This window comes from Peromyscus californicus, unplaced genomic scaffold, assembly GCF_007827085.1.
Source record: "Peromyscus californicus insignis strain IS unplaced genomic scaffold, ASM782708v3 Scaffold_17__1_contigs__length_78620276, whole genome shotgun sequence".
NCBI lineage: Eukaryota > Metazoa > Chordata > Mammalia > Rodentia > Cricetidae > Peromyscus > Peromyscus californicus.
Window position 1 is genome coordinate 33,459,589 of NW_026294469.1, and position 26,379 is coordinate 33,485,967.

The following is a 26,379-nucleotide window of genomic DNA, read 5'->3' on the forward strand; positions in this document are numbered from 1 at the left end:
ATAGGATAACACAGATATCTACATTATGACTCATAACAGCAGCAAAATTATGGTTATGAAGTAGCTGAGGGGTCATCACAACATGAGGATTAATGGGCCCTAGCATTAGGAAGGTTGAGAACCACTGGTCTAAAGTTTAAAAGGATTTGGTAGTTCTAAGTACAGATTTTTCCTTACCTTAATATATTTTCTGGCAGCAACCTAGTTTTTGGTTGGGGCCTAATAAAAGTTGTGAAGTGATGATGCTTTCAACCCCAGAAAATACAGGTCCTCCACATTTTCTTTAGAGTCTGATTGAGAACTTTCTAGGATGATGAAATCAGGTGATCCTTCCAACACTTGACAAAGAATTGTCACCATCAAGATCTACCACTTCACTGGCTATGAATGCTCTTATTTTCCAAGCCATTGAAGAACCTCAGTGCTGTTAAACATTCCATGCACTAATTTGAAAAGCTGGCTGCTTTCCTCCAGCTTCCTGTGATATTGTCATCCTTCTCATTTAATTTCTCTCCAATAATCTTATCAGAATTGTCAGGCTTTCTACTAAGGGTTTTCTCAAAACCTTCCTAGCTCTGCCCAAAAATTCATTATATTTACTGACACTGCCTTGGAAGTCCACTCTAAAGTTTTTTTTTTAACCTAATATTCTTGTTTCTTTGAGAATTTCCTACATGATATGGTATTTACATCATTTTAACTCCTTCTTCTCTCAGTTCCAATTCCTCCCATGCCTCCTACTCCCTCTCACATTTGTGATCTTGTCTTTATTTATTACTCACATACACTTATATTTTATTTATTATTTGCATATACATTAGAACCTACTGGGTTTTACACATATGCATATACATATACGTATATATGTAAAACCTGCTGAGTCCATTTAGTGTTGCTCATATATGCATGTGTTTAGGTCTGACTACTTGGAATTAGGGAGCTCATTCCTGGGATGTTGGGGATGAGGAACTGATTCTCCCTCGCTCAGCAGCCATTGGTTGACTGTAGCTCTTTGTCTTGGAGCTCCCATCGGCTGTAAAATGAAACATGTTTAAGTCAAAAAGGTTGTTGGTCCTCCCACCCTGATTAATTGTGGGACTCCTTTTAGAATATGCAATGCTTTGTAGTACATAGGAAACTGAGTCAGAATCTGGCAGTTAGACCTTATAAAATGTACTTTAGATGGACAAAAATATAAATGAGCAAAAGTTTATGAAGAGGCAAATCAAGCTTACTCAGAAGTCTCCTAATTGGAGCTTCTGTGTTTGGAAGGAAACAGAAGCTAAGGCTGGATTTGAATGTGCAGGGTCAGAGAGAAGCATTGACTCTCAAGCCAAAGCTCATTGGCCTCACTGTCTGTGCTCTGTCAAGCCATGGAGAGGCACTTCACTGTTTCCTGGGGTAACTTAGCTGGACCAGCATTGACAGGCTTGGGAAAATATTTGCATGGAAAACATAATGGGATTTTTAAGATCTTATGTATAAAAATTCTTACAGTATCTTTTTATTTTTATTTTTCTGAAGATTCAGGCAAACCTCTTAAAGAGTTGTTTGAGCTAAACCACCTGACATGGGCAGTACTGCTTCCCGGAGGAGACTTTAAAATCCTTTGGCAAACTTTCCCCTCCTCACACTGCTGTGTCTTAGCAAGCGTTTAAGAGGCTTCCTCTCATAGTTATAATTAAGCTTCAAAGGGACTGGGCAAAGCCAGTCATTTAAATGGGCTGTTTCCTTTTTTCCACATTGTTACCTTTGTGCAATTTACTCTTGTTTATCCTCATCACACTTTCCAAAGGCTGACTCAGTGTTACAACTCAGGGAGGCAGGTCAGAATGCCAGCAAGACTTCCTAATGCTTCCAATGACAAGGGGTCTCTCGTTTTACTGAGGTCTAATGTCCACTCTGTGATTGGCATGGCATGCTGGATCTATTTGGTCCTGGCTAGTGGCAACTGATTTTTCATTGTTTCCAAGTATCCTGTGTTCCAGACTGCTGAACTATTTGGTGTTCATGTAACCATGAGTCTCCCCGTATCCGCATGCCTCCCGCATGGTTCTAGCTTGTTAACCCTCCTCTTTGGCGTCATCCATCATCTTTACTTACTCCAGTCTCACTTTGCCACAGAACCTTTATGTCTTTCAAAAGTGACAATTGTGCAACTGTGTCTTTTGCTTATTTATTAATTGAACCTTATCTCTGGGCACCATTTTAGCAAAAATAATTAGTTCTTTATGTTTTCATAAAACATAAATGGCATCTTGAAAAACATTTTTTTCGGAAAGTATTGCTTTATATTGGTGCATATTGTCTATACCTGATTTGCTAATCTGTGAGATCCCTTGAGTATGGGATAACTCAATGTTATAAGTAAAACATCCAAGATACATGCAAATTGCTGTGAGGATGTTGAATAATAGAACCCAGACTAACCTATAAAAACCACTCAGTCTTCAAAGAACAGTATATAAAATTAGGACTATTTTAGATAAGTTCATCAAAAGATTAACAAATTAAGACATATTAAAAGACAGCATGTCTGCTTCAGCAACATTGATGGTCATAAATCATTTGGGTAAATTGGTAGAATTTAAAAGAAAAATAATACAAATTTATAATTTACTGTCAAAATCATTGTAGCTTGAAGTTTCTCCAGTCCTGCCTGGTCCCCATGACCCTGCAGTCCTGCAGCTGCTCAGACCCAAGTAAACACACAGAGGCTTATATTAATTATAACTGCATGGCCATGGCTCAAGCCTTTTGCTAGCTAGCTCTTATATCTTAAATTAGCCCATAACTATTAATCTGTGTATCGCCACATGGTCCATGGCTTTACCTGCATCCCATTACATGTTGCTCCTTGGGCAGCTCACTGACATCTCCTCTCTCCTTCCTGTCTCTCTCTTTGAATTTCCTGCCTACCTCCAAGCTGCCTTGCCATAGACCAAATGGCTTTATTTATCAGCTAATCAGAGAAATACATATTCGCAGTGTACAGAAAGACAATCCCCCATCAAATCATTACAGTCTTATCTTGTAAATGAAGCTACCAAACATGATGCAGCCAGTAAATAGCATCAAAGCAATTCAGAACAAGTCTCTGTAGATCCCAGTGATTAAAGTTCTAGAAAGGAGAAGGTGAATGGCCATGACAGTGGAACCAGCCACATCCTCCTGAACCTCCTCTACCTCCCAACATGGACCTTTCAAAACTTATACAAAAATATTTGTAACATGTAATACACCATCTTAACCATTTTAAGTGTGTAGTTTAACAGTTAGTTCATTATCTTCACAGATAATTGTCATATAGGCATTTGCTATGACCTGTCCCTGGAAAACTTTCACACCCTACAATTGCTATTATACCCATCAAATAGTAAGCCCCATTACTCTTTCTTTGAGGCCCTGAAAATTACTCTTTTACTTTCTGTACACGTGCTTTTTGAGTATTATAACTATTTCTTAAAAGTGGAATCATACCATCCCTTTTTTGTGTCCCTTGTGGGTATATGTGTGTGGTGGCGGGGGGACATATACAATACATCTTGCTTACCTACTCATTTATTGACGGACACTTGGATTTCTTCTGTGCTTCATCTATTATGACTAAATCTGCCATGAGTGGGGTTGTGTAAATATCTGTGTAAGATCCTCTTTTCAAATCTTTTCTGTGTGCTCCCAGAAGTCCATCTAGACTATTTTTATAGCATTGTGGATGCCCTTGCCTTCACTCTGTTGAAAATTTTCATTAATAAATTTTATACAAAACTCAAAAATAAGATTCTATGTCCAGTCCAAAAGACCTCTGTGTACTGAGACTGCACAAAATGAAGAAAACAAAATTAAAATCTATCCATTTAAGTCAAGAAAATGAGCCATAAAGGAAGATTTTAAAGCCTGATTTCTATCTTCATATAAGTCTGTTACAAAGGATTTACTTGCCTCAGATGTTTTTTCCTCCAAGTTTCATTCATTACACTAGTAGTGAATGGAGTAACTGATCCAGTGCTCTTATTATTTATTGTAGTCACCTTATCAATCTTTGTTCACTCATAGTTATATCATGGGAGTCCTTATCTAATGCCTTGCAGAAGGTCAAGTCCATTATGTAACTATTATATTATACAAGTCTATCAGTCTAATTACCTCATTAGAAAAAAAAAATTACTTTTACCTACTTTTTTTTAATCTAAAGATTGTAGAATCCCTTTATTATGTTTCTAAACCTATATTAAAATAGTCTTTTCTTGAATAAATTCTGAATTAATGCCAAGCTGAAATATTTGGATTTTAAAATGAGAAATTTAAGCATCATATGTATGTATATATATATATATGTGTGTGTGTGTGTGTGTGTGTGTGTGTGTGTGTGTGTGTGTGTGTGTATATAAATTAAACTTCTAGAAATAAATTACTATCTCCAAACTAGGGTTTCTGGATAGCATGCACAAGTTCCTGGTTCAATAGCTAACATGTCAACATAAGTAAGTATGGAAATAAGTAAATAAATAGATGATAGTTGATAGATAGATAGATAGATAGATAGATAGATAGATAGATAGATAGATAGATGCTGTGAGGTTTAGTATGGTGGTAGAGTACATGCTCAGCCTTTTCAAGCCCTATATTCAATCCCCAGTACAACAAAATGTTAATAATAACAATATAACAAATCATAAGTTCTTTAAAAAGGCTGAAGATGTAGTCCATTGATAAGAGAGTTTGCCTGATGTGCACAAGATACTAGGTTCAATTCCTAACCAAAAAAAAAAAAAAAGGAAGAAAATAAGTAAAGCCTAGTTAGATGGTATGAATCTAAAATGAAAATCTATCTCAATTATGTAAATAAGTAAATCAAGAATAAATAGAAAAACATAAAAACAATTTAGCATAAAAATTAAAACGTAAAATAAATTGAGACAAAAGAGATGGTTGTATGAAATAGAATTTTTTCTCAAAATATGCTGAGTTTCAAGACGTTGACTAATTTCTACAAGTTCTACATACAGAAAACTGTATGATGTAACATGATTTCTACTATGGATAAAGTAATTTAATGAAATATGTGATACCTTGATCTTAATGAAATAGGACAGAAGGGAAGATAGGAGGGGAAGGAATAGAAATGAATGCTATAAGTTACAGGAATTAGACACAAAGATAATTGTAATCTGAAAACACAGAAATTGCAAAAGGCTGACCTTCAATTTTGACTTTGGTTGCCTACATATTCACATATAAGAACAGGTGAAAATTAGGGGGGAAATGTCAAATTCAACCTTTTGGTGATCTGTAACAAATAAGGCATGCAAATGGAGCCAAAGTAGATTTAAAAGAGGCAGGATCCCCTGACCACCAGCTGACTCTTGCTATTGCAGTTAAGGACTCCAATACTTTTAGAAATGCTTCTGTCTTATTTATAGTTTCTTAATGTTATAGTATATTATATTATACTATATTATTATTATATATTTATATTAAAAATTTTTAAGTCATGGTCTACTGTTTCCAAGGTCTTACTCCATAGTGTTGGCTGTCTTGGAATATGCTAGGTAGATCAATCTGGCCTCAGACTTCCAGAGATATGTTTGCTTCTACCTCCCAAGTGCTGGAATTAAGGGTATGCACTACCACATCAGGGCTATTTTGACATAATTTAAAACCATTTTGTAGGTAAAATAAGATTTATTAAGCCAGTGTTAAGTTTGATAATACCACTTCAGAACATTTGCCTTTGAAAACAAATGTTCTAAGGAAAGTACTGTAATACGGACTTTGGTTTATTTAGTATGTAGAATTTAGGCACTCACTGATTAAAGCAAAGAATATCATAGGCGATTAGTTTAATACTAGGCCTATGACCTATCGAATGTCAGGATATTGACACCTATAATGGTGCCAGGTGTGGGTTCCAAACCCAAGCAAAAGGTGGTTCATTCCCTTGATATTCAGGCCGCTGTTGCTTCAGTGGATGGACCTTGCCAGGCCAGTCATTACTGAAGTTCCCAGTGTTTACAACTCAATAAGAGTGATGATTACTTTTCTTCTCTGATAGTATAAATAGCACATTCCAGCACTATGAAAGCTAGCTGGTTTCAGACAGCAACAGCTTGATTTCTCCATGTTCTCTGACTCAGGTATGTGGTGTCATCAGCAACAGGGACTTACCATCCATTCTGGAGAATAACCAAGAGTAACAGCAATAGCCAACAAGATTTGGGGATCTAAGAGAACTCACTGGCCAACAACTCTAACAGAGCTCATCCACGACTAGCAGGGAACTTTTTATCTGTGATCCTGCAGTGTCCAGTTATAGCATTGTTTCCCTATTATAGAGTAATTCTAGTTTGACGCATTTTATACCTGTACGGGTGTATAGTTTAGGAAATTTCTGCATAGAAGTTTTTCATATGACTTTTCCAGAAGGTTCTTAGTGTTATTTATTCCTCTCTGTTTTCTCTACTGTACTCTGCTTCCCATCTCCCATCCCACCTAACCCTTCCTGTTCCATTATTACTCCTTACCATTTCATGTCACTTGTTCTAAGCTTTCTTCCCTTGAGTCCTGACCTGTGCTTTTACGAGTTTCCTATCCTCTGTGAGTATTCCAAATGAAACACACGTAGTGAAACATTCAAAGCTTACATCCACAAATGAGAGAAAACATGTATTTGTATTTCTGAGCTGGGGTTGACTCACACAGAATGACTATTTCTAGCTCCATCCATTTACCTGTAAGTTTCACAATTTTGCCTTTCTTAATAGATGAATAATATTCTATTATGTAAATGTACTAAATTTTTATTATCCATTCATTGACTTATGGGCATCTAGGCTGTTTTTATTTTCTGGCTATTTTAAATAGAGTAACAGTGAACATGGATGAGCAAGTATCTCTACAATAGGACATAAAGTCTTTGGGGTATATGCTGAGGAATGGTACAGCTGTTTCGCTTGGTAGATGTGTTTTTAACTTTTAGAAAAGGAACTACTGCACTGATTGTCTCAGTGGCTGCATGAGCTTATAATCTTACCAGTTATTAACAAATATTCTCTGTTGTTCAAATCCACACCAGCATTTGTGGCACGCTTCATCTTAATAACTTATCACTATACTCCTAAATGAGTTCATCTCTTGAGCCTCATCACAGAAGCTTCTCTTTGAAGTAAATGTAGATTAACACAAAGTTCCACAACTGGTCATGGGGCAAAGAATAATAGGCTGTGGAATTCTCAGTCCTGAATGGGACCTCTGTATCACACTACCTCCTCCAAAGGCTTCAGAAACATTGTGGGAGAGTTGGCAGAGTGACTACCAGAACAAGAGGCAGTGGATGACCACAACAAAATAGTATTTTTTTCAGCCCCAACAGGGAAGATGCATATATGAATGCACAGAGTTTGTAGTAGGAGACACAAGACCTGGGCAAACTCAAATTGGACAAAATATCAGCATGAGGGTGAAGTGGGCAAGTCCCACCTTGAGCTGAGGAGCTTTTGGTGATTGATAACTACTGAGAGAAAGAGAGCTAATTTCCTATTAGGGTGTGGCCCCACTGTTATATACAAATATGTGCATTAAACATGTATGTATATGTTTGTATATACATAATATATATGTATATATATGTAGAGTGTGTGCATTGAATTCTCTTACATCTACTGAAAATTTCTTTGGTGCTCTGTTCTGACCCACAGACTGTATAAACTCTTATAATAGTCTGACCATTTTAGCAGTAGCAAGTCATTTTACTTCTCTACGTAATGAAGTCATTCCTCTATCTTGAAAAAAATAAGAATAATATTCCAAGCAAAGATAGCACTATGGCTAAAATTGGTGAATAGGGATATAATATAAATAAAAGGGAAACTATAAGCCTTTTTATTTCAGGAGAGTTTCACACTCGGCTAGGATCAAAACATATGATAATAAACAGAGGGAAATGATCAGAGTGACAGGTAATCTATGAACTTTTTATTAAAAACATATTCATGCCAAACATTTCTCAAAAGTGAGAATCTTATTGCTATGTCATAAAAATGAATATTGATATAAATAGATATTGATAGTAATTTTGAAGATAAGTTAATGGAATACTCATTGTTTTCAATATTTTTGAAGTGACATTGATGATTTCCAAGATACTGTGTTTATAGATAATTCATACAAAGCCAGGAGAGATCACTCACCTTGATCAAGTCTAAGCAAATTAAAAGGCTGAATGAAAAATAGAGAAACAAAAACAACAAAGAGACTTATAGGCATTTCTGTCACAAACGAATAAAGATGCATAAGATACCTGAATGTGACTCAGAACCCCACTGCTATTAAAGAGTGTGATAGCACATATTTAGGGCCCAAGCACTCAGGAGAGTGAGGCAGGTGGATCATGAATTTGAGGCTTGTCTGTGCTACACATCTAGATCTTTCTTCCAGGAAATATTAAGACTGAGACTTTAATGAACCTTCCTCAAATCATATAATATATGGCATAAGAATATGCATGCACATATCTAGAAGCAAAACTTATGTTTGCACTTTATACCATGGAGTTATTAAGCATAAAAGCACTGTGTAGTTGGGTTGAGTGGAAAATAGAGAAAATAATATTTATGATAATCCAGCCAGGCATGATGGCAAGTGTCTTTAATCCTAACACTCAGTAGGCAGAAGCAGTTGGATTTCTGTGAGTTCGAGGCCAGCCTGGTCTACATAGTAAGTTCCAAGCCAGCCAGGGTTACATAAGTGAGATCCTGTCTCAAAAATAAAAAAAAAAAAAACAATTCAAGCAGCTATATTTCACATTTTAGGTAAATCACTAATATATTAACTTAGGTCAAAGTTTATGCAAGGTAATATTTATGTACCAAAATTGACTTTTTTTCATCCTCATTGTTCTTTTCTTATAATTACCAGAAAAGCTATGAAAATAATTACTTTTGTCACAATTATGATTCCTACTGATGAAATATTCTGATTATCAAATTCAATAGATTCCATCAATCATTTTGAAAGACATAAGATCTATCTTAGCTTTTGAAGTTATCAATTTCAAATTTTCAAGTAATTTTCAAGAGGAAATTAAATGTCTTGAGGTAAATGGTACACGTGATATATACATTTTTAAATGATGAAGAGAAAAGAAATTATTTGACATACAACATATAGCTTACTTATGAATAGATTACACCAATACCCCATGTTTCAATTGGCCACATTTTACATAATTTTCCTATATTTTATTTTGTTATAATTTACTTGAGTGTATTTTAAACAGCACATAATGTCTCAAGGCAGAATTTCCAACTATGACCATAACTTTCTCTTTGTTCATATTTCTGTTCTCTGTAAAGAGTAATGGCATCTTACTCTTTGATATGTCATATGCTTACTAAATTCATTTAATAAGTTAAATAAGACTATCCATTATAACTTTCACTTTTACTTTGAAGAATTAAGAACATATTCCATATTCTATATTTCAAATTCTCAATGCAGTAACTTCTCAATATTTTTAACAAAATGAAAATAATACATTGACTTGTTTTTAACTTAAAAATTGGAAATCATTGCCATTTGGCTGCAGCAGTGATTTTTAAACTGACAAGCTTATTCCTGCTCTGAAATGTTCATTCTGATGAAGTTCTGGTGACAATGAAGAATACCTCTCTCCTTCAAGTACATCTTGAAAACTTGGAAATATCCAAGCTACACCCAGGAATTCCATTCCCCTGTGGTTACTCATCTGGACCACAGACACATAGGACCTGTCTGAAACAGACATAAGGAGAAGTAGAATGCCATCTGTGAGTCATCCCTTTAATATAGTGGAGCCTTGGAGGGAATAAGCAGGGGGATGTATTGGTTGTTAGGAAAATGTAGGTTACTGAAAGAAAATAGCATCCTCCACTAATAAGATCTAAGGTGCGACTCACATAATTGTTTTCCTTCTTAAGATTGATGGGCCACATGAGGCATTTCTTTAAGCTGGTGATGATCCTCATAAACGCCTAAAGTGTACAGGACTGCACATGGTTTTAGAAGGAGATTTTTATAAAGAAGGTGGAGATTCCAAGTCCTTTAATGCTGTCTCTCTATATATATATATAAGTCTGAGTGTTTATTCTAGGTTTCTTGGGAAGTGTCTTGACAGAGAACCTAAGCTGAGCAAAGCAGCCTTGATCTGAGTGAGCTAACTGACACCATGAAAACAGCAGGTGTCTTTCTGCTCCTCTCTCTGGCTCTTCTCTGCTTTTTCTCAGGTAAGTTTTTCCCTAGAATTAACATCCCATAGTTACATGGAACCAGAAAGGAGAAGTGTAGATCTTCTTCAGATTTCAAAATGCTAATGATTTTTATATGAAAGCAGTTAAGAAAGAATATGATAATGAAGATGATAGTAACAGTAATGATGATAATGATGCTGGTTAGGATGATAAGAAGTGTTATTCCCAGAGCATATGTTTTGCTCTAGGCTTGCACAAAGGGCTGCTATAGATCATCTCTGATTCTCCTATAGGGAGTTCATAACCTTGTTTTCATGTAATAAACTGTTATGCAGAAAAGGAAATTATACCAAGTCAATAGAAATGTGTAATTTTTATTGAAGTCCTAAAGACATCACAGTTGATGCTTATTTGTAAGTACAAGTCTAGAAGATGAATAAGTGGCCTTAAAGCTAATCTTGGCTTTTCAGAAAAACTTTCCTGTTCTTTTTTGTTATTTCAAAGAGACTCAAGAAACTGAAATTGAAACAGGAAGGGGAGGGTATAAACTCGGTATAGGAAGCTTTGAAAAGAAGTTATAGAGCTTTGGAAAAAAGAAGCATATGCAACAAGAAAAGAAAATTATTCCTCGAGCAGGCAATATCTTGGACCACTTGAATGGGCAATAGATATGCGTTTTATCAACTGAGATGTTTCAAAGTCACACTGTAAAGTAACATTCATCTGGAAATGAAAAGACTACATTTCTAGGCCAAAGGAATCCTTGATGAATCTTCTTTATCTCTCAGTAAGTGGACATAGTGTCCACCTGGGTAAATTGACCCATGTCAGTCCTATCTTTCCCATTGGTGTCCTATGTATACTCTTAGATACTGTTTGCTATGTGAATGAAAAGAGATGAGACTAAGCTCGGCTTGGGGTAAGGTTGGATTTCCATGGATGATGTTCCATTTTCTGGGACAGTAGATGATAAACTTTGTTTCCATCAAGGTTTTCAAGTTGATGAAGATTTTTTTTTAATTTCAATGAAATTAAGTTGATAGAGAAAGCTCATTCTAGTTAGTCATATTTACAGAAACAAATTCTTGTAAAAAGAACATATTAAAAGTAGATGAAAGATTCCTGTAACATTGCTGAGTAAGTCTGACTTAAAATTAAACTACTCAAAAACATTTTGTGAGGCAGCAGAAAGTTGGACTTATGTTTAACCTTAGCCCCTGAAGTCAATTGTCATCCTTTGTAGCTTATCTTTGTAGAGATAAACTTACTTTAACAACATCTAGTGTACAAATGTCCTGAGTTCTCCAGAGCATGGATGCTTCCTAGACACATCATATGTCATTTATAGGGGTAACACATTCAAGGAAGCTAATACTGGAACTGAGAAAGTTAATTTAAGTCCTAGCATTTCCATCATTCAGCTCTAACATTTGAGTTTTCTTTTCTTCACATGTTAAATGAAAATATAGAATAACTACTCCTATATGGAGGATTAAATGAGAAAATTGATATAAAGAGCTTGACATAGTAGTTGGGACACAATAAACATTAAACGAATGCCTTATATTAATGCCATAACTAAAATACAATAAAGAGTAATTTTTCTTAAGTATTGTCAATATGAATCTTGTTCCTGCCTTGCCATTTCCTAAATATGCAACAGTAGACAAATCCTTCCTCTTCCCAGTATAGATTTTTCAAAGGGAAACATTGACTGAAAATTGTAATAATTTTCCAAGACCATAAAAATCACTGACAGGATTTACAAAATGCAGAGTCCGAGGCATGTCTGGGTCCATAGCGTAACTTTCAAAGAATGTAGCAGAAGGCTTTGTACTCATAATAATCACTTACTCTGCCGGTTATGAGTTAGTGCTGTTGGTAAAGCTCATAAAGAGACAGTGAGGCCCTTATAAAATTTAAAAGTTGCGAATTCTCCTACAACCAGTAATACCCTGCATTTGGAAGGACATCTGCATGTCATGCCTGAGTACTGGCCCATGTTGGCAGTAGCATCTGTCTGTACTTCCTCTTCCTCATTGAATAAGTCTTGGGCTTACATACATGAAAGGTGTTGATACATTCTCAGCTACACCAAAAGCACCACACATCTAAAACCATGGATGTTAATATTAAGAAGGAAGAAGAGCATGAGGAGACTATATAGGGACCCATCTTCAGAAATTTTGAGAACTAGAAAAGACATAAAAAATGAGGCATGGAAAGAGGAAGGACTGGTCTTTCACGATGTGCATTTGGGTCATATATTTAAAATTGTTTCAGTAAGGACAGAAAAGCAATCCTGAGTTCAGCAAACAGCTAGCTTCCCCAGTGTCCATGACACACACTTTTGACAGGAAAGGCAAGGACTGCATCTTGGCACATTGGTTAGGGGATTCTTTCCAACTCCACTTCTACGGAGTGCAACCAAAGATGATAAAGTCATTCCCATAGCAAACAAAAAGCGAGGCCAAACCTGTGACATTGATCTCTAGTTGTTAAACCTTTATCATTCTTTTAATCCTAACCCCCAACAAATGTGTTCCTTCATAGTCTACTGCTCCTTAAGAAGTGAACAGACATGAAAATAAGACATATTGAGGCTTCATGACATGGCCAACAGCCTGAAAGATGTGTGCATATTTTGGCTAAATTTGTACATGACTTCTACACATTCAGAAATTACAGTGTTTGGAATTTGTGCTTTTTTTTCAGGTGCCTTTGGTCAAGGAGGGAAGGTGAGTACCCGTCTGTCTGTGCTTTTCTGCCCTAGGTAGAATATGGCTGCTATTCTATTGCTAAAAAGAGGTGTGACTATGCTGTAAAAGAAGTGGGGGGAAGTGAACAGAAAGGCCAAATTGAGAAATCAGATGAAGCAATGAGATTTTAAACTACATTTTCTCATGGTATACAATTTTAAGTTTAAAGGAGCTTAAAGCTGTATTTTTATTCGTTGTTAGGGTGCTGTAATTATACACAAACATGGGATGGGTATGACATAAAGTTTATGTCCTATCTGAAACGCAACCAGGTGATTGAGCTGAAGAGTTTCTCAGTTCTCTACATTGCAAATACCATAGCTGTAAAATTAGGCATTAATTCACTCCATAGAATTACAGTTATCATTGAACTGCACAAACCAGGAAAATCATTCAGAAAATTGTAAACATTCTATGTGAATTAGTTACTGATCTGTAATTAATTCACTCGAATAGAGTTAGAAGAGAGGTCTTGGGGGTTTTTGTTTATATGTTTTGTGTTTACTAAAATAAGAAATGACCATAATTTTGTGTATAAAGGATATACAGTCTGCAGCATTCAAATTTAAATGCAAGTTGGGGTTAAAACTGGGCATAGATTTTCTTCATAAAGGTTTTTTTTTTCTCTTAGGTTTATTCAACAGCATTTTTTCTGTACTTTTTTTTTTAAATCTAACTATTGAAAACTTCTACGAACAAGTGTTGTTTGCCCTGCTGTTCCTTCTCCTTCTGATGGGCATTTCAACTTGATTCGGGTACTAGCTTTTTAAATTTTTGCATGTCCAAGAATTCTTGGCATCAAATTTTTCAGACAGTGTTGCCAACTGACTGGGCATGCAAAAAAAAAAAAAGTTAAAAAACTACCTTTTAACTCTGTTGTGTGCATTATATTCATAAGAATTTATTTTATCATCTGATAAATTAAGGTTCATCTAAAAGTGATGGTGTCTTGTAATTATATAACCAACTCATATGTGTTTGTATCCTTCTATGAAGCTGCATATCCTAAAATGTATATACTCAAATAAATGTCATGCTACAGCTTACACTAAACTTAGACGCAAACCCAAAGGTCCTAAGACTCAGCCAATGTGTTTCATATTCCATTTAGCTATAAAATAAGATAATAGAAGCATTGCACATGAATCTGAAATTTAACCCCAGTTTTCTCATTAACCTTTAGGTCACTTTCTTTCTTGGGATTTTCATTTCTGAGAATTTAATTGTGTTTTGTATTGCCTATGTAATATCTGTCATTTATTTATCCTGTTCTTTTACATTAGTCAAAGTCTTATGGTCTGCTTGCTTTAAGGTCACTTGGCATCTTTTCTAAATACACAGATCCTCAGGTAGGACAGTCAGTAACAGTTGAATTGTTAAGGAGTTTGAATCTGCATTCTAAACAACTGTATAGATAATAGGTGATACAAACACAGAACAAAATATAGCAATTAAACAAAATAACAGCAACCAAGCCAGACTGTGAAGTACTCATTTTGAAGACAGTCAAGGTGAATGAAATCTAATTCACAGTTACTCATTATGTGCTTTGGTTGATATCTTTCCCTTATCATTACCTCTGTTTTCACATTTTCAGATGAAGGTTGAGGTCCAGTGGTATGTAAAGCCTCTTCCTAAACTAAATATTTGAATCATTGTGAACCACACCTGCACTGCCAAGGCTGCTGCCTTGGAACTATGAAATACAAGGAAGGTTCCACCCTCTGAGACCACACCCAAGTGGACTTACTCTTCCTTCTTCATTGCCAAAGGGAGAGTGGGGCAGAAGGAATTACTGATGGTAGGAACATGCTGGCTCAAGTCAGACCCAGCCAAGCCAAAGGGAAGGCAGGTTTCGCCAGCACTCAAGTCCTTCTTCCCATGCCAGCAATTTTTTCCATGACGCATCTTCTGGGAGATTATAGTGCACACTCCTAATTGTAGGTCTTTACAAATTTCCCATTCTTCTACAACCATTCTTCATTGTATGAGGTGTGTTTTGTCACACCCATACATGTAACCTTGGCTCTGGGAAGGCTGAGGCAGGAGGATCATCTAATTTTAAGGCTAACCTAGTTTAAGTAATGAATACCATACCAGGTAGACAAGCCTAAGCTCCAGACAGAAGGGATGTTTCCTACTTTCCTATTATTTTCACTCTCCAGGCTGGAAGTTTGGGTGTTTTACCCTTGAAGAGCCATTTAAACGTGTGACCCTAGCAACTGTTTTTTCAGTTGTACTCTTTGGCATAACTATTACATTTTAAGATAAAGACTGATTCATTTTAGTACATTTGTAACACAGCATCCTACTACTAAGATTAGTTTGATGTTCTTGGATCTTCCCAATTACCTTGGTTTTACAATTAATGTACTGACAATATGTAAATGCAGTTTGGAGGTATTAGAGGTATATAGAAAGAACAAAACTTTCAAGCTTGGTGAAGAGAATGTAGGTTAAGTCTCTCAGCATCAGGAAGTGGGGGAAATCAAGTCCCAGGACTGCTGAGTCCATACTGACTTAGCTGTAATTAGCAGTACAGCGTCTCCATGCAGTCTCTGTAAAAGGCTTCAAGCAGTACTATTCTTTAGCAAGACTGATGTGATGATTATTGTCATCCTGTTTTATGCAAGAAATATGATGAACACTATAGTTTAAAATAACATTTCTCCAAATGTAGAAATGATTTGAGACCAGTAGGCAATCTCTTATATAGATCAGAACTGATGATATTGGTCCAGATAGGAAATGCTAAGGACTTTTACAGGTAGTAAATTGGAATTAGCAAAGAAGTGAGGTTGAGAAAGAAAGAAAAGAGGACATTTTAAAGGAAAAAATAACGGCTTCAGTCAGAGAGCAGGCTGAGGAATTTGAAGAGAGGCACTTTCATGAAAATGGAACAATTACAAGTCTATAGAGCAGTATAAGTCTAGTAGAGAGTAAAAGAAGAGGTGCATTGGAAATAAACAATTCTTAACTATGAATTAAACCAGTAATTGGGGTGTCTTAATCCTCTGACATTTGAAAATTAGAGATTTGATTATCAATGAAAATTCCAAAATAAAAGCCTGGGATGGATCAGTATTATTTGAGAATATATATATATATATATATATATATATATATATATATATATATATATATATATATATATATTCTTAGAGGGAATATTAAGGAGGGAAAAAGCAAAAAGGAATAATCAAAGAATAAGGGAACTGACATATAAATCTAGGAGTTTTAAAAAGATTTTGGTGATCAAGAGTTGCACATATCATAAGGACTAGCATAAATTTCACTAGTAGTAAGTATTCCCATAACCATTACATTTGGAGATCACCTCTAAGAGAAGAGAGGCACGTAAAAGTGGAAGGCTAGTCTAGACTAGTAGTTCTCAACCTTTCTAATGCTAATTCATAACTAATTTTGCTACTGTTATGAATTGTAATGTAAATGTCTATGTTTTCCAATGTTCTTAGGTGACCCCTGTAAAAAGGTCATTTTATCCCCCAAAGGGGTCATGACCCACAGGTTGAGAATCACTGGTCTAGAGAGTGATGGGTTAAGAAGACTGGAGTTGATAAAAGGATGGAGTTGGAATTGACTGGAAATGTGTTTCAGTAAAGGGGAAAAGGTATCATTTTCCACATTGGCTTGATTTGTAAATTCAAAATGATTAGAATGTTATTCATCCCTAGTCTTTAGTTGACTTTATGAGCATATGTGCTCAAATTTCAATGAAAGTAAGCAATTCTATTGCCTCAGTAAATACTACTAATCTAAGTACTAAAATGTCATACCATTCCTGAAAATTTTTAGGAGATAACAGTTCTTTGAAAAACCACAAGAGGGCAGGCCGATACTCAGTTTGATATCCAAGACCCTGGTAGAAGTTTTTTATATATATTCTTCTCTCATATATTACATCCCGACCGCAGTTTCCCTCTCTCATCCTCTTAGTCCCCACGCCCGCAACCATCTCCCTAAGATCCACCACCCCTCCTCCCCTCAGAAAAAATCGGTTCTCCCAGGGAGATCTACCAAACACTGCATAAGAAAGAAGCTACGGAAAGACCAGGCACATACCATCATATCAAGGCTGGAAAAGACAACCCAGTAGGAGGAAAATGGTCCCACAAGTAGACAAAAGAGTCAGAGACAGTCTCCACTCTCATTGTTAGGAATCCCACAAGAACACCAAGCTATACAACCATAACATATATGCAGATGACCTAGATCAGACCCTTACAGGCTCTCTGATCTCTGCGAGCCCCCATGAGTCCCTGAGATTCTGTGGACTATGTTCTCATGGTGTCCCTAACTCCTCTGGTTCCTCCTATCCCCCTCCGCTGTCCCCCTCCCCCCTCCCCACAGCACTATCCAAGGTCTGCCTAATGCTTGGCTGTGGGACTCTGCATCTGCTCCCCTCAGTTGTTAGATGAAGTCTCTCTGGTCTCATTGATGATAATTCTGCTAGGCTCCAGGCCCAGAACATTGCAGATGGGATAAACTGTAGATGGAAAATTTTGTGGTTGGATTGGTGTCCCAATCCCTCTACTTGAGACCTTGCCTGTTTACAGAAGTTGGCCAGTTCAGGCTCCCATGTCCCCCAATACTAGGAGTCTTGGTTGGGGTTACTCTCATAGATTTCATGAAGTTTCCATTGCACAAGGATTCTACCTCATCCCAAATGCCCCCCCCCCCCCCAATTCTAGTCTTAGAAACAGGAGGGATCAGGTGGGGGAGAGGGAGGGAAGAAAATACTGGGATAAACGATGCATAGAAGTCTTAAATATCAAAGAAGATTGAATGGTATTTCTTGTTAAATCTGAAAGCAATCCAAACAACATTAAAATAAATCACATTAAAATAGGGAAGCAATAATACCAAAATTCTGGGATAGGATACAATTTACCTGGCTGTTGTTTATTGTAACACTCTTCCACATGGAACTTGATACTTTACAGAGTGCTTTTGTAGGAAGAGTTACTACATTGATCCCACTAGATAGGTGTTACCAGCCTCTTGATGCATATGTTAGAAATTTAAACTCAATGTAATGCAGGTAATAAGTATGAGAATCAAAATTCAAGTCCAACTCAGCCTAATTTGATTTGGGGGCCCAGCCTCCTCAAAGCACAACTCTTTGGGTGTATTTTCATTAGATCCAGAGGGCATTTCAGTTCTCCTGACTCCCCCAGTGCTCCAAGAATGGAACCTTAGTGTAGAGAAGGTAATCCTACCATCTCCCCAAATCTAGATCTGCTTTGACTTCCACTAAGAAGCCCATCGGTTGGATGTCATTCAAGAGTCTACAACCAAATTAAAAAGAAGGAATTCTTTTTAAAGGCAGAAGAAAGGCATGCCAATAATATATCTTAATGTTTTCCCTCATGGGGTGGGAGCTACAGTCTCCTCCTATCCCATTCATGCTGCCTTATAGAAGGGGTTTCCTGATAACTACACTAGCATTTGTTGCCTCTGTAATCCCTAGGTTCTTCTGATGCCAGTGATCTGGCTTAAACTTTTCAGAGAATGCAGAGGCTTCTCTAGATCTGGAATAAGCATGGAGGCAAGAAGGATCATATTTCTCATCCAGCTGAAGAACTAAAGACAGAACAGCTTTATTGAAAGAAGTCCTAGTTACTTCTCAGACCATCTAAGCTAGAAAGGCCACTGGAGAGTACCAGTGATGGAAAAGATCATGCTATATGAATGGAAACAGCTCGCCTAGCTTCCTTAAGAAGATGCCTCCTTCTTAAGGAAGCTGTATTTTTATTCATTGTTAGGGTGCTGTAATTATACACAAACATAAATAGGCAAACCAGGACCATTTTGAACATTCCACCATAACAATACAAATTCCTGTGCCATATTTGGTCTCTAAGACGACCCTGAGAATCTTAGAACAAGTCATGGCAGGTGTTTAAGGCATGCTTTCTTCATTGAAGTAATTTAAAACACAGGAGTTGTTTCACCTAAGATAATATAACCAACAACAGAGAAAGTTCTAGAACATGATTCTCAGCTCACTGCAGGGTTCTTGAAGCATCCACTAATTAGCAGTGTGAGAGCTGTCTGTTCTGAGGCAGCTTGTTCACATGACAGCTGATAAGTGTGAATTTGTTTATTAATTAAAGGGTTTATTAAAACCCTTTGCTCTTCCTAGTCTTTTTTTCCAATGAGCAGGAGAAGGTGATAGGTGAGCTTGAGGAGGACTTGGGGGATGAGAATTACTCAAAGTGAACACTCTCCCCAAGTACCTGTCTTTATATCTGCTTTCCAAAGGACAAAAGAGGCTGGATCACAAAATCAGAGGGCCGATTGCCAGGGAAAGGAGTGTTGAGGCATCGTCTCTTTCAAGTAAGAGACTTTTTTTGTTTGTTTCCCTTACTGTCTGAGACTCTGGATCCAAGTATTTCACTACTATCCTATTGCTAAAACACAAATTTGTGCATAAGGTATACAACATGAAGTTATAGGGTAACACAGATAAAATGTTACTATGGTGAAGTTAATATACCTAGTACCTCAAAAAGCTGAGCTGCCTTTTGCTCAACTTGTACACAACCTGTGTTTTTCTCCTCTGGCTTTTGCCACACACTGTGCTGCAGTTACATCATCTCTTCTCTCCTATCTAATGGAGAGTCAATGGTGTGCTTGCTGAAAGGCTGTTTATTACCACTTCCTTGCCTGACCAGCATCCAGCGCTGTGCCTTCTATACTTCGATTACTCATTGAGCATTTGTGGAACAAATGAAATATCAAAGACAACACCGCAGTTCACGTTCACATCACAGGATATAACTGTGAACATGTATGATAACGGATTTAAATGGCATAAAGTTCTGAGACAAATGTGTTTTGAGTATATACTGTTCTCCAGATTTTCTAGATTTAATTCTGTTTGAAAATTTAAAAGAAAGATTATTGATATGGAAAGAACATGAGAGGATGAGTTTGTATTTCAGCACAGAGAGGAAAGTCAACATCACACTCTCTCACCTCAACAATAAGATGCCAAATTTCAACACAAATATGCAATTGGTACTCTCAAGCACCTTAAACTTGACGTACATGTTTATTTGTCAAACACAATTGTATGACTATCTCACTGAAGATTTTCCCATGCAAAATTCAGACAAATTTGTCAGTATATAATGGTATCTGCCACCTTAAACAAGGGATTCCTCTTGCCAAGCCTCATAGATTTCATTTCTATCCTATTTCTAAAACATAAGTTTGTATATAAGATATACAACATGAAGTTATAGTGTAACATAGATAAAATATTACTATGGTGAAGCTAATATACCTATTACCTCAAATAGTTAGCCATTGTTTGTTTTGTGGCAATAACAGCTAAAATATACTCAGTTAACTGGAATTCTCATACAATACAATTTTAGTACCTATAACATTTATATTGTTCATTAAAATTGATAATCAATATTCATGAAATCTGTGTGTCCTGGTCATAGGTGTAGTCAAGGATACAAAGTGACATTGAGTCTAATTCTTTCAATAAGGATTTATTATTACTCAACCACATAGATTATTGGAAATTCTGGACCCAAAAATGAGAAGTAATATGTTCAAGCATGGGTAAGGCCCTCAATTCCAGAATTGCTCTAGTCTCTTTTTCCTGCTGTCCAATATAACTCAACATAGCTCTCAGTGATAGTGCAGGTTCAAATGAAGCAATATCTTGGAAAATGATTAACTTTTTTGGAGATATCAAAAAGCATGAGGATATTATTTTAGTGGAAGTAAAACAAGATTCAGCTCTGTTTATCTGTAAATATCACTCCATTGTTCCTGATATTTGAAGGAGTTTTATTCAATGGATATCATGTTGTTAATATTCTGAAAATAAAAGTACACCAAATATTAATTCTATTACTCTTGCATTGACAATCACCTTGCTGCTACTAGTCATTACTTTTGGATATGTTGTTAACATAGATACTTCCATGCATTTCCGTGATAGCTGTTCTTAATTAGACATAACAAATGTTCTCATAAGTCTAATGAAACCTCAAGATTCTTCTAAACACAGCAGTTTAGGGGACCATTAATAAATTACTATAGTAGTCAGCAAAGTTCAAATTCTACAAACAGATTCTTACAGGAAGTTAGTGTAAAGACATTCGAATTTTGTTTTCAGTATATAAAAGGGTATTGTACTCATGGGAAAAACTAAGAAACTTCAATTACTGCCTATAAACTCCCCTGCAAGGATCATTCATGTTTTGATAGTATGCAGACATACTATTAGAGTACATTGACACAGTACATGTTATGAAAGAAATGGCATATATTATTCAAAACTACTCTCAACAACACCAATTTAATGTTGGAATAAAATGCCTTACAGCATTAGACCTTATTAATCTACTCTTAAGTATAATAATGTATTTTTCAAGTTCCTATGTCTTAATAAAGAGTCTCAATGAAATAAAATGCTCTATTTAAGTATCTGTTTCAGGATGCATTATGTTAAGCTTCTGGCCAAGTCATTAGTCTATTATATATGATGTTAGTGATGCTCTTTTTCCATTTGTAGATTAATTGTGGTGAATTCAGAGACCCCAAGACCTTCTGCACTCGGGAATCTGACCCACTCTGTGGCTCTGATGGCCAGACATATGGAAATAAATGTGCCTTCTGCAAGGCATTGGTGTAAGTGTTGTTCCCACCACACCTATGTCTTGTGAGCATAAACTTCCAGAGTTAGACTAATATTTTCTTGAGCTAGCCCAGTATTTTCTATCCATATCTCCTATGAAGACTGAAAAAAATATACTTCCAGAAAAAATGGATTAAAAACACATGTCTCAAAAGTGAATAAACAAATTATTTCAAAACACTTTAACTACTTTGTACCTATCATAATGCATTTGGGGATTTCTTTGTAATACATTTTGCATAGAACAATTTACCTTTAATAATACTTATGCTTTCCATCATTTCATTTTATTTAAATATTTATTCGTTTTTATTTTATGGTGTTTACCTGCATGTATATCTGTGCACCATATACATGCCTTGTGCCCAGGGAGGCCAGAAGAGGTTATGAGACTCCCTGGAACTAGAATTACAAATGGTTGTGAGCTGGCATGTGGGTTCTGGGACTCTCAAACCTGGCTCTTCTGCAAGAGCAGTCAGTGCTCTTAAAGACTGAGCCATCTTTTTAGCCCCACTTTTTCTTACTTAAAAAAAAATAGTTTAAAATGTCAATATTGATTTCAATATGTAATTAGCACATTAACATGTAACCTATCTATGCAATTCATAGCAAATTTTTCTCAGCATAAGTTTGGGGTTTAGGATGAGATTTGAATGAATGGAAGGACATACACCTGATAAAAACCTGCATCTGCAGTCTGATATAAAATGCAAAATGCTTCAAGTTTTCACTCATTTTCTTAAAATTCTGCCGGGACGGAACTATGATTTACTCTTTATTGGCATTATTTTTCCACCCATCTACCTTTCACTCTTCAACAATGAGTAACGGGTATTGAAAGTTCTAAGGATTAACACAGTTAATTCTTTCACAGTTAGATGAGGGGATTCAATTAATTAATTCTGCAAATAGCAGTATAGATACCAACAGAAACCAATAATCGGGGGGTGTTGCCATGTTGAAAAGTGCCATGGGCTTATGTGGCAAACACTGACGAAACTGCACTAAGTGTATATTTGTCTTTCCTTCTAAACAGGAAAAGTTCTGGGAAGATCAACCTGAAACATCATGGGAAATGCTGAATTAGAGCTGGCATTTTGTGCCAGCTTGCCTATCCTCTCACCCTTGATGTCTGCTTTTACTTTTCTCTGGCAAATCCCATAAATTCATAAAAAAATTAAACAACTTTTTCTCTGTGTGGGTCTTATGTAGGTCAGTAGGTCTATTTCCTTTAATTTTTCAATAAAGTAAATTCTGCAGAACTGATTACCTGTTAGTCTGGGAGTAATATAACAAGCTATTACAGCAGAGAATACTGCACTTGATTCATTAATCTGAGGAAAAACCCTGCTTCCCTCATCAAAATACACTATGCATCACAATGCAGTCCTGCAAAAATGTCTCCCCTCTTGCACTTTCGGAATTCTCATGGCAATAATAAAGCTAATATCAATGTTATTCTATATTATGTTATATAATATTAGATCACAAGATATTGGTGCTTCTTAATTTCAGTAGAGATATTTTACATAAAAGCAAAACATGGATCATCTATGGAGTTTGTTTTCAACTACCTTTGAAATAGAGTATTTGAACTGTGTAATATTTAAATATACAAAGTATTTGGCCTCCTAAAAACATTATGAGGGACTCTGAATAAGAAATAAAGAAAGGCTCAAAATGAATAGTGAATATTTAACAAATGTTGGTTATTCAATGAAGAATATGTGAAAAACAAATCTCCTAAAGAATAGAGAACTTCATTGTAGAATGGGGAAAAATGTATAAATCATTAGGAATCCAAAGACTTACAGCAAGTTAGTTACTTACTAAAAGAAATCAGTTCCAATTAGAAGAAAACTGAAGATTACAAGAGTCCTTTTGATAAGCTAGTCATACACCATGTAGCTACTCTGTTCTGTGAAAACCCACAGTCTTCATGCATAACTTTCATCTCATTCTGAGAAATCAGCATGGAAGTCTTGGAAACCAGTCACTTGGATACTTTCATCCACTAGAATGTGATATTTATAAATAATTCCTTCCTGAGGATAAAATCACTTAACCACATATCAAGATTCACTGCCACGTAATGGCGGTCACTCTTTTAAAAACCTTTTCCTGGGTGTCCAATCTAGAATAGACTCTGTCCTAAGTGCTTATGAAAATACCTACAAATGGAAGTAAGAAGAACCAATACTTCTTCAATAACTAATTGGGTTTACATTTAATAAAGGAAAAATAAAATGAAAATAGAAGCAATAAATGTAATAAATAAAAACATAGTAAGATAGGATATAATATGTGCTATAGGAAAAACATTAGAATCTGTTAATGTGGGTAGAAAAATTCTTAGGGAGAAATGGTAGCTAATGGCAATATTATGTTTACTCTTACTGGGAAGACCCGGAGATGATAGAATTGCCCAAGCAAATGTCTTGAAGAGGAGCAAAGGGAGAAGCTATGTCACAATCCTTGAGGTTGATGAATGCCTAGTTTGTTCTAGTTGATACAATGGGGCTAAGGAAGATTTTGTTGAGTAGACAAACAGCAAGTGACCAGGGCAGAGAATAATGTGTCCAAATTGTGTTGCATGGTGGTTATTTTCCAGGCTTTGTCTTTGACGTTGATGGATGAGATTTTTTTTTTTTTTTTTTTTTTTTTTTTTTTTTTTTTTTTTTTTTGGTTTTTTGAGACAGGGTTTCTCCGTGTAGCTTTGCGCCTTTTCCTGGAACTCACTTGGTAGCCCAGGCTGGCCTTGAACTCACAGAGATCCGCCTGGCTCTGCCTCCCGAGTGCTGGGATTAAAGGCGTGCGCCACCAACGCCCGGTTGATATTTTTTTAACTATGAATGGTTACATCAAAAGATTTAACTCATTGGTAGAGCACGAGCCCAGCATGAAGAAGGCCCTGTGTATGTTCTCTAGCACAATTAATAAGTATATAAGTACAACTAAAATCTCAAATATCTTTGAGACATATAGATGTTTACCTTTCGTGAATTTAATCAAAGAAAATCTTGCCAAACTGGAGTGTTATGTGTGACTAGATAAAGATCCAAGAAATGATTTAGATTATGCAAGGAAAAGCATATAGGCATGTGCTTCCATGTCTAAATAGTATCCCCTTGATACATAAAAATAACCATATAAGTATAATTGGGATACAGTGATAAAGAGTGGGCCTTCTGTCAATGGAACACAATGTGAATCTTGACTCCTACATAAAGTTATAAAGTTATTTACCTATGTGTGACCTCAATCTCCAAAATGCTAGGATTATAGTCATGAAACACTACATCTGGTCAAGATTCAGGTTTTAGATTCAGATTAATCATTTTGACTTCTTTATCATTATTTTTTTAACTTACAAAATGAAGACAAATTACCTCCTTATATTATGAGGAATAAGAAAATGCATGCTCCTCACTTCATGTTTTATATGTAACCAGAGGTAATATACAGTGCCTGTGATTGTCATGTTCAGTCACCATTTACAGCATAGTAATACTTACATTCCCATAGACTTTTTATTTCATACATAATGTAATAGTTTTAAAAATATCTATCGTCTTTTTATATACCACTCTTGGAACTCTTTATAACAACTATTTTGCCCTTGATGTCTGTAATCTAAACTACAACTTTTCATTTGAAAAATCATGCTTTTTACTTACTTTAATTTTACTCAGTAAAATTCTAACATAAACATGCTAACATTTTGTGAAGTTAGCTAACAGAATCACAGTGCTTCTATGGAATGATATTTCTAAGGAAAATCCATGTCTGTCTCTCATTGGAACCTTCCCCTCCAGATATTAAAGATCCGTCTCAATTATCCTCACACTGAAGACTCCTTCCATCCACTGATGTGTCCTTCCTGAAACATTTCTCACATCATCATCTGCTGAAAAACCTACTTCTTCTCTCACACACGTCTCTTACCTGTTTTAGTTCTATCACATATCCTATGGCACAATTCATGAGCTGTGTCTGAAAATAGGGGGGAAACATTTGTTGTCTGGTTCTAAACTATTTTTGAGGATGTAAAGAAAACATATAAAAACAAATAGCAGAAGATGAGAAATTATATTTCTTATAAGGAAAAGGCATCAAATATTAGCAATCAAAATGTAGGGTTATAGGGCTGTATACATTATCAATTTCATGGTTTTTATGTTAAGAATATAAATACTTAATGGTCTTAACTATGACATGCATAGGCACTGATGCCTGTAATTTAATTTAAGCCACAGATGAAAGGAAATATCCAAATGGATTCTTAGGAAAAGTCAAGCAAATAGAAACATAGAGTGAAACATGGAGTAGAAAGTGGCTTACTAGAGTTAAAGAAAAAAAACAGGAGGAAGGAAGTCAAAGGGTTAAGGTTTTGCTTGTGTGGATGAGTTAAGTCCTAAGGATTTAATGTTCATATGGACTGTGGTGATAACTTTGTATTGACACTGAAAATTAGCTGAGAGCATGGATTATAAACATTCTTATACATGCATGTAACCATAGAGAGTGGCTCAAATATAATCTTTCAATCCAGTTTTTTGTTTTTCTATGCATTTGCATATGAAGACATGTCATATCTTAAACACATATTATAAAATAAGTTAAAAATGAGTGCATGACATCACAATCCACATGCATGGATGTTCTCTACAAAAATTACTTCATGACTGAATAATATCAAAAGAATTTT

General features: G+C 35.8%; 1 protein-coding gene across 1 annotated transcript; it reads left to right on the forward strand.

Annotated features, from left to right (window-relative positions):
- The first annotated feature begins 10,204 nt into the window (after positions 1-10,204).
- LOC128112437 (serine protease inhibitor Kazal-type 6) lies at positions 10,205-22,753 on the forward strand. Its single transcript, XM_052741448.1, has 5 exons — positions 10,205-10,262; positions 12,942-12,964; positions 19,271-19,345; positions 21,549-21,664; positions 22,708-22,753. The coding sequence occupies exons 1-5, from the start codon at positions 10,205-10,207 to the stop codon at positions 22,751-22,753; spliced, it is 318 nt and encodes a 105-aa protein (XP_052597408.1).
- The last annotated feature ends 3,626 nt before the right edge of the window (positions 22,754-26,379 follow it).